At 33.7% G+C, this 11,940-nt stretch overlaps 1 protein-coding gene across 1 annotated transcript; it reads left to right on the top strand.

The window, feature by feature from the left end:
- Nucleotides 1-797: 797 nt before the first annotated feature.
- On the top strand, nt 798-11,828 carry LOC137404756 (uncharacterized). Its single transcript, XM_068090989.1, has 12 exons — nt 798-920; nt 1,522-1,662; nt 2,526-2,589; nt 4,298-4,479; nt 4,939-5,068; nt 6,410-6,579; nt 6,677-6,851; nt 8,220-8,419; nt 9,512-9,683; nt 10,084-10,196; nt 11,114-11,312; nt 11,725-11,828. Exons 1-12 carry the CDS (start codon nt 798-800, stop codon nt 11,826-11,828), a joined length of 1,773 nt encoding a protein of 590 aa, XP_067947090.1.
- Nucleotides 11,829-11,940: the final 112 nt, after the last annotated feature.

The following is an 11,940-nucleotide window of genomic DNA, read 5'->3' as shown; positions in this document are numbered from 1 at the left end:
TTGTATTTGACGTGACAGATATTTTCAAAGAAACAATTTTTTTAAATTACATTTATTTGTAGTTCATAACATTGCAGATCACGAAAAAAAAACTAAATAGCTTAGCTTTTTTAAATCAAAAGCTGACTAGCTGAGGAGCTTATCTCCAATCTCTTCAAATGCTTCTATCAATAGCTAGGCAAACTACAAGAGCAGATGAACACTTGTTTAACTTGAGAATAGTCGAAACTGAAAGTTGCATTACACCAAAAGGAAACAGTTTAAAGTGAAGCTATTGGCTAATAAGAAGAAGAATGGAATTGTTTTATTGCTTCTATGCTCAGAAACATAGGGTGTTTTAAGATTCCTGATGCATATGTTACGTTGGAATTTCAATCTCGTACCACCAATAATATTTGTAGTAGAATGATAGTTAGCTTATATGATACATAAAAAACCAAAGAGGTCACATACATAGTTGGAAAGTGTATGCCTATTAGTGAGCCCCAAAAGAGCAGACACACAAACTTTAAACGCACTCAGCCATTTTTTCTTCGTCCTCTGGGTTCTTATAAACTGGCTCTCTTACACTCTGTCATAGACAAGCCTAGGTTAAGATCTCATTGTTTCCTTGAAGACATACATTGACTCCTCAAGAAACTCTTTTGTTAAAATACAATAGAGTTATTCCACAATCTCTTTGAAAGTCATAATCATAATCCTTTCATGATTTACTGAAGTCTGGTTGACCCATCACTAGGTCTATTTAACTCACTACGACTGGGGCCTGTTCACTCCTTGCTCAGCTCCTCTGCAAGATGGCCAAAGCTGTTAGTAGAGAAATTCTAGTTTTGTTTGTCTTGTATTTGCCGACATTTTGCTGCTTAACATATGAAGAGGCCATCTGGAGAGCCCAATGCCAAGCTAAGTGCCTATACAAGGTAGGAAAATTTGATATTAACAAATGTATTGCTAGGACAAATCAGCACAGATGCTGATGGTTTAGTTACGGCTAGCATAAGGAAACAGAAATATCCTATATCATCTGTTTTAACATAAAAATATTTGTGTTGTCCACTTTTATCTAAAAGGTAAGGTTTTGTAACACTGCTGTGAACTTTCTTTCATGATATGCAGCTTTTTGCAACTGCTCAAGTAAGTTGTACATTTTATGCAATACGTCTTGCTATTTGCTGTCATGCTTAAATTTGTTGAAAATTAAAACAAAAGCTTCTAGATTGTTATAGTAATTAGAACAGAATAGAACGCAGAGTAACTCAGGGTTGTCTATACCTTTACTACTTGCAGTTAATAACATCATGACACTATTTGCCTAGTCCAATTCATTTTAAATTAAGTTTAGATGTACTCGACAAATGCACTAACAAAGCGTAATTGAACCAATCCAGACACAACTTGAAATTGCTAAGACGATCAGAAATTAAAATATTTGCAATGCGATCGCTCAGCCCTGTTTAGACTTTTCTCATTAGTTATTGTGTTCAATCAACTGACTATATGTTCACCTACATTACTTTGCAGCATGGAAGCCAAGAAACACCGCCGGAATATGAGGTGCTGGAGGTGTACAAGCCATATTCGTGTCAGTCAACAGCATGTGATCAGTGCGTGACAGCGTGTCAGTCACCAGTCAGCACAGTAGAAGATTGTGAAGAACTATGTGTAAGTTTTCCTCAATTGTTTTGTATGAAGATTTTTCAAAAGCTGGAGAAGCTTTGTTAGCTTATACTAGTGAGTTGTTGCTAAACATTTTTTGAGTGGAGTGAGAGTGGTGGTCTATCAAGCTTAATGTCGTGAGTTCGAACCCCGTGCGCTGCAATCATTTTTCAACATAAACATGGCTCTTATTATAACAAAGATTTTTTAAAAAGCCGCAACTAATTAAACATACAACCCATGCTGTCTATGATAGAAACTAGATCTAAAACTAAAATAAGTTACTGTTAATTGTTATTTGCTGTTTTTGATGAGTTTAAACACTCAACATTAAGAAGAAAATTGTCAAAGGGTTAAATGAGGCTAAAAATTATATATCCTGTTGTCATTAAAAACAACATCAAATAACAGGATGTTGAAAGTCTGATATTATAACTCTATTTGATGTTATCTAGTTATACGTCTCTATCTAGTTACCTGTCCTTATTTAGTTATCTGTCCTTATTTAGTTATCTGTCCTTATTTAGTTATCTGTCCTTATTTAGTTATCTGTCCTTAGTTATCTCTCCTTATTTAGTTATCTGTCCTTATTTAGTTATCTGTCCTTATTTAGTTATCTGTCCTTATTTAGTTATCTGTCCTTAGTTATCTGTCCTTATTTAGTTATCTGTCCTTATTTAGTTATCTGTCCTTTAATTGTCCTCTAGTTATCTGTTCCTATCTAATTATATAGTTAAAATACTGCTCACTAACTGCTAACTGGCCAAACCTCTAGCCATAATAAATAAATCTGTGAAGCTTCTTTCCTTGTGTATATAGTTAGGTTAAAGGTTAAGTCTTTTCTTTCCTTAATGTTTCTTTTTTATCAGGAAAAGCGTTCTTGCAAAGAGAGTTGCTCCTACTTACGCCAGCTCTTTACCTCAGCAAAAACAGGTGGGTCCATAGAACACTGGAGCCTTTTTATTTTTTACCTGAATCTGAGCTTTGCCTGATATTTATTACGGCTCATTACAAGACTATGGTTTAGTTTGTAACAAGAAATTTCGAAAAAGTTTAAAGTGGGCACTAGGAACGTTGAGTAAAATGTTAATGAATGAAACATTTAAAACGTAATATAACTTTCAATTATTTAGGTTAGTTTTCTTTTTTATAAAACTTCCAAATATAAGGGTTTTCAATAACTCAGTATTATATCATTCAAGTATTTTGCGTTGTCTCACATTTGTTTTATGATTATCAGTAATGAGATATACTTGCTCTGCTTCTAACTTACATTCGAATAAGTATCTCTCAAATGAACTGGCTCATTGCCTCTTGGATAATACTTAGAGACGTATGTCTACGTACCGTGTATGTGTAAGTAAGTACATTTTAAGTTTAAAATGTTCAAAAATCAAGCTGTTCTCTAAAATTAAAAAACGTAAAATTATGAAATGTAATATGCTTTAGATTGATTGAGTCCTTACTTTACTCACTTTACTGTCGATTCAAGTCTGTAAACAAATTTCAAGCTGATTCATGAGTCAAAACTTCAACTATTGTGAGATGGTCGGTATTTAAACAATGAAAACATTCATTGGAATGCATTGTTTTAAATATTTTATTGCACAACTCAATTAAGAATTTTTCAAGTTCTGAAAGCACCTTAAACATATAAACATTTCACTTAATTTGGTAGAAGGCGTATTTATTTTGAATGCTAGTCAAATTTGAACAGCAAATATAAAACTCATCAGAGATACATGAAAGCTAATTTTTTTATATAGGAAGAAGTAATGCTTGATAACATTTTGTTACCAGCACAATTATTATTTACTGCTATTGGCACTCTTACAAACTGGAATAAAAACCTGTTTAAAAAGATTTGAAGATAATAAACTTTTGTTAAAAAAATTTTCTCCACCAAACTTAAAATTTAAGGTGTTTAAAGCGCTTTTTAGTATTATTATCAAATAATGTTATTGTCATTCAAAGTACCCCAAAATACAGTCTTGCTAGTCAATGCATGGTTATGTAATATACTACCTGGTGTAGATTGATGAGTTGTGAGAATGAACTGCTTTAAGTAATAACCTAAAAGGGAAGTATGCTTTGTATAAATTTATTAATATGAGTATATGATGAGCTCTGGGGCTATAGACATTCTTATAGTTTAACAGAACCGCAGTTATTTGCAGTGATTTGAATGTAATATAAGAACATAAGCTGGAGTCTCTTTGAGCTAACTTTAGCCGAGCTGAATAAATGTAATGTGTATATGTTAGGTTCAATATCATACATGTATATTGTACATATAATACATATACTAGTAAGCTGGCAGTCCCATGCCTAGCAAATGATTGTCATGTGTAAACATACAGGTATGTGACATAATGGTTCTATGGTGCAAATGGTTTGATTCCTATGTGTTAAAATCTGTTTTTCTAGCATTTTAAGCATGGTGTCAGATAAACAGGCAAACAGACGAACACATGGGTTAATAGAGTATAGATTATTTTAGTTGTAACCAAGGAGGTCTTGCATTTAGTTATAACATCTACATGTATAATAGATCACAATATCACTAGAGCGTATGATAAATCTCGCATCATAATAAACGAGTTTGATGTCTCTAATTTTACAGGCTCGTGTCTTGTTTTAGATGTCAGTACAGAAAGCATAAAAGTGACAGCACCTGACCTCTACTGTCAAGGTTACATAGATGATAGCTTGTTACAAGAAAGAACATTTGCTTATATAAGCTGGGAGGCTTTAAATGGCAGCGAGGCAGCTGACCTTCCTCTAGTTTTCGTTCTAAGCAATAACTTTCTTGTTGTTGGATTGGTGAGAGACTGACTTGTGTATAGTTTACCTTGTGAACTAGTACCAGTAACTAGCTAGTGTAGGTTATATAGCATTGTGTTTCTTATGTTAACTCCTGCTGTCTACGGTGGCTCTTTTTTTCAAAATTTAAAATACAAAGTAATAGTATGGAAAATCTTTGAGAATTTTTACTAGACAACTGCATCATAAAATAAATTTTTTTATAAATTAGAAATTGTATGTCACTAATATAAAGTGTTGCAAAAGGATCAAAATTTGAAAAAACTTTGCCTGCTCACACAATCCTTTGTTTTTCTTGTCTAAGTTGGGTTTGATCAGTAGATTGTATTATCACTTATACTTTTTATTTTTATGTTCAAATCTATCTAAAACATATATGTATATGTAGTATTATTACTCCCATTGACAATATGTATTGGCTTCTAATAGAACTCATCAAAGTTGATACAAATATTACAGACAACTTCAACCTTGGCACATTTTATGAATCTCTCTGCTGACCAAACCTACTCACTGCAAGTAACGGCTGTGGCACAAAATGGTATCGTCTCTCCCTTGGTGTCAAGCCAGATGATCAGAATATCTGAAGGTATGAGCTCTAACACACTATTCTTGTAGAGGGTTGAAATATTGCAAGAAAAGCATCTTGAGACATGCTTCAGGTAGATTTCAGAGCTTTACATGCAAAAACAAGTGAAATTCTCTGTTTACACCTCAAACAGCTACCGGAAACAATCATGTCATAAAATCAGTTTTTGAGAACACAGACTACATTTAATGCATGAACCTTTACTTCCTGAATGTTTTTACTATCATGTCAGTTATCAAACCTTTATTTATTTACGAAATGGTCTCATGTGCGCAAAACTTTATCTACACCGCTAAGATGATTTTATAATAGTGATAATTACAGACAACCCAGGCAGTCACTTTTTTGTTACCATGGTGCCGATAGCTCAAAAACTTTTTGCTCAGTGAGCATAGCTGATGCCTTGTAGTCTAAAGGCTATTTATTGTCTATGGCCAGCTACTGGCGTATATTGTCACATGCTTGTTGTTGGTGTCTGATTCTGGCATGGTATCACGACTCAACGAGTAAGCTATTTTCTTTGTGAAATTTTAGCTTACTATTGATGACTAGGCCAAAAACCAAAATTTTGAAGCTGCAGAAATTTCTAAAGATATTAGCAAAAGTAGGACAACTTCTGTAACGACAAATCATTTTAGAAATTCTCTACTCACAAAAATTAGGTATTGTTTTACTGAGATTGAACAGCTTACTGTTTCAAACTAATATAAATTTATGTTTTGGTATTTTTTTGTATCTAGTTGCAGTGCGATGTATTTAGTTACTAAACATGTCAAGTAATTACAAATAAAGTTCAAAGCGAATTATTCAAATTCTGAAAAAGTCTGCTGTATTTATACAGCCAGCATTACCTTATTAGATTTGTTACAGAACCACATATGCTCCTGTGCATTCATCTTGTTGAGTACGCTAGAAAAAATATCTTTCACACGAATAAGAAATTTAATAAATTATTTACAATATTTAGCTATGCTTAGAAGCCATTTGTTTAAAATCTAATACGCCATGCTCTGTTTTTATAGATGAAAACTTAATTAACTACTTTCTGATGATCTAAATAGCTAATAAATAAAATTATTTATAGTCGCAGATGTTTAGGTCTGATTACAAATTTTTTGTCTATTTTCATGAGTGTCTTGATCAAACCTGGTAATTTGTCTGAACTACACAAACAATATTAGTCGAGCACGAACTAGTGTTTATGCAATAAAATTAAGTGCTGTCGGCTAGCCTTCGAAGAACCTGTCTAGCACCTGTCTCACTAGTCGTGAAGGTTGACTGAAACATGCAAGTGACTGTAACTGGCATTTAAGTGCCCTCTTGTCATCACACCTTTTACAGATCAGAACATCGCTGATCCACCAGCAGGTGTGCGTGTGGAAGCTGGACTTGTCACCACTGAAGGTGTAAATGTTGTGGTCAGCTGGAGACCAGGCCAAATGATGAGTTGCTTCTATTCTATTTACTGGATGTCTACAATCAGTGGGAGCCAAGGCTATGTCCATCTTGAGGTACTATTTCCATGCTAAACTCACCAGGTTTTTATCGGCTTCTCCAGAACGTATTTTCGACTGAGCATATTTTAAAACAGTTGATTGTTATGGACAGGCACCCCTACCACAGTGGAAATACCAGATAACTAATCTATTATTCAACGAGAACTACACCATAAGGATCTATGGCTATGAGAGCAGCAGCAGGAAGACTGAGAGTCTCCCAGCCATAGTGCAGTATAAAACCCCTGATTGTCTCTCTTCACTCAATTATAATCTGTCTGTCTGTGGTGAGTTTAAGACGAGATTCTGCTGTTCTATAAAGATATGTCTAAGTTAGAAAAGCTTAGACTGCAACAGTTGCAGTAAACTTTGAAATTATTAGCTTGATAATTCTTCGCATGCATTTCTATACCTTCAAGCATTTCATTTTAAAAGTAGTAAGTTTTACCACTGGAGCAGCCATGATTTAGTAGGTCGGGTGCTGGCTTATAGTCAATAGGTCAGTGGTTTAAGTTACATCGGAATTATCGGTCGGGTTAGGAAACGCATTCGATCACAATTGCTCCTGTATCAAATCTGGTCGAGTTGTGGGCAACCAAACTGGCTCCCCCATTTGTGCTCAAGCGTAGATGAGGAGGGTGGCTAACAACCCTGCAGGGATGAAAACAACCCCTGACAAAATTAAAAAGAGCTCCTCTGCAAGTCAATGACGTTTTCAAAGTCAATTGACAACGTCATTGACTTGTAACATTGTCAATGTTAATGTTACAAGTCAATGGTGTTTCAATAAAAACACTCAACACAAAGCACTTAAAAATATCTGTTGAAACTTGCCAAAAAAGTCATAGTTATGTGAAGTAAGGGAAACCATGACGGCGTACATCATCACAAAACATCATACTTAGAGAAAGGTTTTACCAATGGCTACAGTCAATTTATATACATGTATCAGTAACAGAGATAAAAAGCGCAATGCAACAATAAAAATTTTTATAATCTCAAAGTAGAACTTTTACTTTGTTTAAAGTTTGTGTTTAGCTGAAGGACGAAAACTTGGCAGAACAAATTCTTTAGTGAGAAGATTTTGTCCAATTGAAAAACTCTGACTGGCAATGAGTAATGCCTTGTGTCAGAACTGGAGTTTGAAATACCTTATAGTCTGAGCATTTTAATAATGTATACTCTGATACACCAATTGCTATACAGTAAGATATCGACAAATGATAATAAAGTTAATACTTATCTATAATAACATTTAATTGGAAAGGTCCTTGAAAATATAGAAAATTGTGATTTCACTTAAAATTTTCTTTCTTGGCTAGTGCGAGCCAACTTGGACCATTTCTGTAGTTTGAAAACGCTAGTAGGAAATAAATGCTTCATGAAACCAAAGACTACAGGCAATAGTGGCTATAGCCAAAGTTGAATGATTTGTGAATCAACTCAGAGGTAAGAGGTCAAAGTAAAAATATGTTAAGATATCCCAAATAATTAAACGCAACCAATGCCTTTTTTGATAAAAAATTGATTGGTTTTTCAAGTTACTTATAATTAATATTTATAATTTTATGTTCAGCATTAGCTCGTCGTGTTGGAAAAAAAACTGTTTATGAAGTGTAAAATAATGGATTTCAATCTGTTTGCGATCTCCGCAGCTCCACCGACTCCAAAGAGCTTTCAGGCCTTCCGTCTGCCCTCTAATAACAGTACAAGCACAGACTCAGTCTTGCTGACATGGATTGTTGAAGAGTACGCTGCCAATGTTACTTATAAACTTGAATACCAGTTGAGCCCTGCTAGTGTCTTAAAAGGGAAACAGTCGCAACCTCACCATGGAGAACTACTGCTGCCTCAAGTTAGTCGAATCATTTGTGGCTCTGAATGAGTTATTGAAAGTGCAGTGTATTTAGTAAATTATAGGTGGTTAAAAAGTTTTGGAAATTAGAAGTAGCTTAAAAAATTTAAAATAGATTATTTTTCAGCAGTTTAACACAAATAGAGCACAACCAGCACTTCTGAATTTACGGCTGCTGTTACCTTGATACCGTTATTCAAATAATTATTTGCAGTCGATACATTATTTTGAATCTATAATAATTCTGTTATTTGAGTAACATCGAAATTTTTTTTCTATATTTATGTATACAAGAGCCTACAAAGTGACATCATATTTTTATATCAATATTTATTCTATAAACCAACAGCCCTGCTCTTGAAAGTTGACAGGATCAAGTTTTGAAGTATGTATATATCATGGTTCTCATGCTAGGCATGCTTAATTTAGTATAATAATATTGTTAAAATTATAAATATATTGGAATCATTATTATTTGAATAAAATTTGGTAATTAAACAGATTGTTACTCATATAAAAACTAGTTATTTATAGTGACAAGAATGCTTTCTCACATAAAATTGTGAGGTCTTTGTTTTAATTTGTGAAAAGATGGTATTTAATTAAAAATACTTTGTTTAACAGTTTGAAATAGTTTGTTTAATCAAATTTTATATTTGGTCATTTTGTTCAGTATTTATAAATACTCAGCCTAAAACACACTTGTATTTACTTCCAGTATCCCTGTTAACTCTCAAAACGGAAATTTGATAGCAGTACAGTACTGCTATCAAAATTCTATTTTGAGAGTTATCTACTCCCGTTTAGACTTACACAGTGTTAACCTGCAGCTCTAACTTTTATGATATTTAGCTAAAAACCACCCATTGACTTTTCAGTTTTGTTGTTATTTATGTTAAATATTTCAAATGGAAGTGCAACAACACATTATTTATATTTTTTATTTTGATAGAGTCAATGAATGTGACAATAGAGTTGGGTGGAAAAGCTCTATCTAAATACATTTCATTTGAAATAGAATGCACATAAGTAGCGGTCCAACATAATTTCTATAATGATAAAAATGCATAAAACTGATGCGATTTGTTTTAGGGGACGACCAACTTCACAGCGTGCATCTTGCAGCCTAACCAGCTGTACAAGTTTTACCTTACCGCTGAATCATCGGGTGGTATTAGCACCCCTGCTGTAGTGGAGCTGTTCACTGGAGAAACCAAACTACCTGTACAATTGTATCCAGAAAATGCTTCAAATCAGACAAAAGGCAAGTTTGCTCAGAAAATTTTTTTTTTAATTACGGGGAAGTATAAATAAATTTGAAACGTAAAGTGGGAGGGTTCATCTTGTGAGACTAGAATAATGAGGAGACGATGGCAGTTTTAACAAAATAAACAAGTTCAAATTTAATGAAAAATAAAAAAAGAAACTGAACGACCAAATATTAAAAAACACTTGAAAATAGAATGAGAAAAAATGGTATTAACCGTAACCTTATCACTAAACCAGCGCGCAAGTATGTTTGGCATGGCCTGCATCATTCAGCTATGACAAAATATTAAAATTTCCCAAACTGTATTTGGAATACACCTAAAAGTTATTATTGATTTTCTATCTGTAGACAAATTGTGGTTGTCAGGCTACTGCAATGTTTTGTAATTTTGTAGGGAAAAGATGGAACAAGGGGTTTATCTATATACCTCTTACAGGAGTTGTCTTGTCTGTAATTGCAGCAGTGATTTATCGTTGGTATAAATCAAAGAAGTCATTCTCTATTAAGGTAAACCTGCATGATTTATTAAAAAGACTGTAAAATTCCTGAGCTGTTTTCTTCTGAGTAATAGAAACTTATAAACTTAAATCTTTCAAACAAACACGAAATCTACTGAATTTACAGACTATGCACTCACTTTTCTTTTACTGAGTTAACCGTTGGGTAATTCCACAGAAAATTTGCTTTTCCTCAAATTTGGCAATCGAAGTTTTGTTTACAATGCATTGATTATCAATTTCTCTTTGAAACTTAACAAGCTACTGCAAGAGAAACAATTAAAATAAAATTATCATTGTACGCCAGATCTGAATCTAAGTTGTGAATAATTTACGCCACGTCAAAGATAGTTGCAAATTGCTTTTACTACAAGTTGGTACTAAATAAATGGTAGACAATGTAAGTGGTACATAATTTAATGGGTGTGGTCTGTAAATGATAATTGTAAAAATAATGAATCAGCTATGTTATTTCGAACTCTAAATGACTTAAAATATATTTCCATAAAATATTTTCAAAATATTTAAGATGAAAATATCTTGCAAGCTTGGTGATATTTGCAACTAAACAATATACATTACTAAATGCAGCAACGTTATGGAGGTCAAGCTATCTTTTCCTCTCGAGTTATAATTGATGAGTGCTGAGCTGCCAGAAACATTTTTTATCAGTTCTAATATAACAATGCAGAACTTAGGGGAATGAGTAGGATAACACAATACTTATAATATATTGGCCTTTGGCATTTTTCATATTAAAAATAAATCCAATTTTTAAGTTATAAAACCGTAACAAAGCCCGTTTACCTAGAACATTCTGGACACAAAAAATTTGGTGAGAGCAAAACTCGTATAAGGAGTATTTAATCAAGTAAACTTGACCTTACAGAATAATCACTTGTAATTGCAGCTTGTTCGTTGTTGTAGAACGTTTCAATGATCGATCTGGAATATGTATCGGACTATACTGATGAAGCGAATGCAGTTAGCCTAAGTTCTTTCACAATCCTCTCTGAACTCGGGTCGGGAGCTTTTGGTAAAGTAATGAAAGCAATAGTGAAAGATGAGGCTAAACTTCCTCCAACACTCCATAAAAACATGGTAGTAGCTATAAAGGTGCTTAAAGGTAAGTTTAGATCAGACTAAACACTCATCTGTTAATCATTATCAACACTGAGGAGAATGGAAACAGAGCAAACGATTTAGTGTGGGCAAAAGATGAGATTCATATCTATTAAGGTGATCGGACTTGAAAGTCTTATGCACCGGGCCTTACATTGCTGTAATAAAAATATTTTATTCATGGGTTTACTAAGACTGGCTCACACTATGTTGCGATCTCCAAGCAATTTATTGATACCAAAATATTTTGGGGATCGTCAGTGATAGCAATTTTCACGCTATCATAAACTTTCCTGCCTTTGCGTCAGCGTATGTGCTTATTTTTTACTATTGTTGTGTCACTTTACTGTTCACGGTTCACGAAACTCTTTCTTGCTGAAATCGAATACTAGTCATGAAACAACTAATACACACAGAGCAAGCTAGTCGGAACAGCAAATCACCATTGCTCACCATTGCTGAAATGGTGCGCATTGTACAGGTGATCGTTGATGCTCGGCGAAGTATTGGGATAGTTTGACAGCTGCAAAATTTTCTGACATATCAGCTTATCGTTTATCAAACGACACTATCGTACCATCGGCTTATTGTTTACATAGTCGATGATGAACGCTGAAAGGACATTCATCGTC

This window comes from Watersipora subatra, chromosome 9, assembly GCF_963576615.1.
Source record: "Watersipora subatra chromosome 9, tzWatSuba1.1, whole genome shotgun sequence".
Lineage (NCBI taxonomy): Eukaryota > Metazoa > Bryozoa > Gymnolaemata > Cheilostomatida > Watersiporidae > Watersipora > Watersipora subatra.
This window is presented reverse-complemented; position numbering and strand designations above follow the sequence as displayed.

Coding starts and splice junctions, on each gene's coding strand:
- LOC137404756 (XM_068090989.1), top strand. CDS start 798: ATGGCCAAAGCTGTTAGTAGAGAAATTCTAGTTTTGTTTGTCTTGTAT. Junction 6,852..8,219: donor TTATAATCTGTCTGTCTGTG/GTGAGTTTAAGA, acceptor CGATCTCCGCAG/CTCCACCGACTCCAAAGAGC. Junction 8,420..9,511: donor GAGAACTACTGCTGCCTCAA/GTTAGTCGAATC, acceptor GATTTGTTTTAG/GGGACGACCAACTTCACAGC.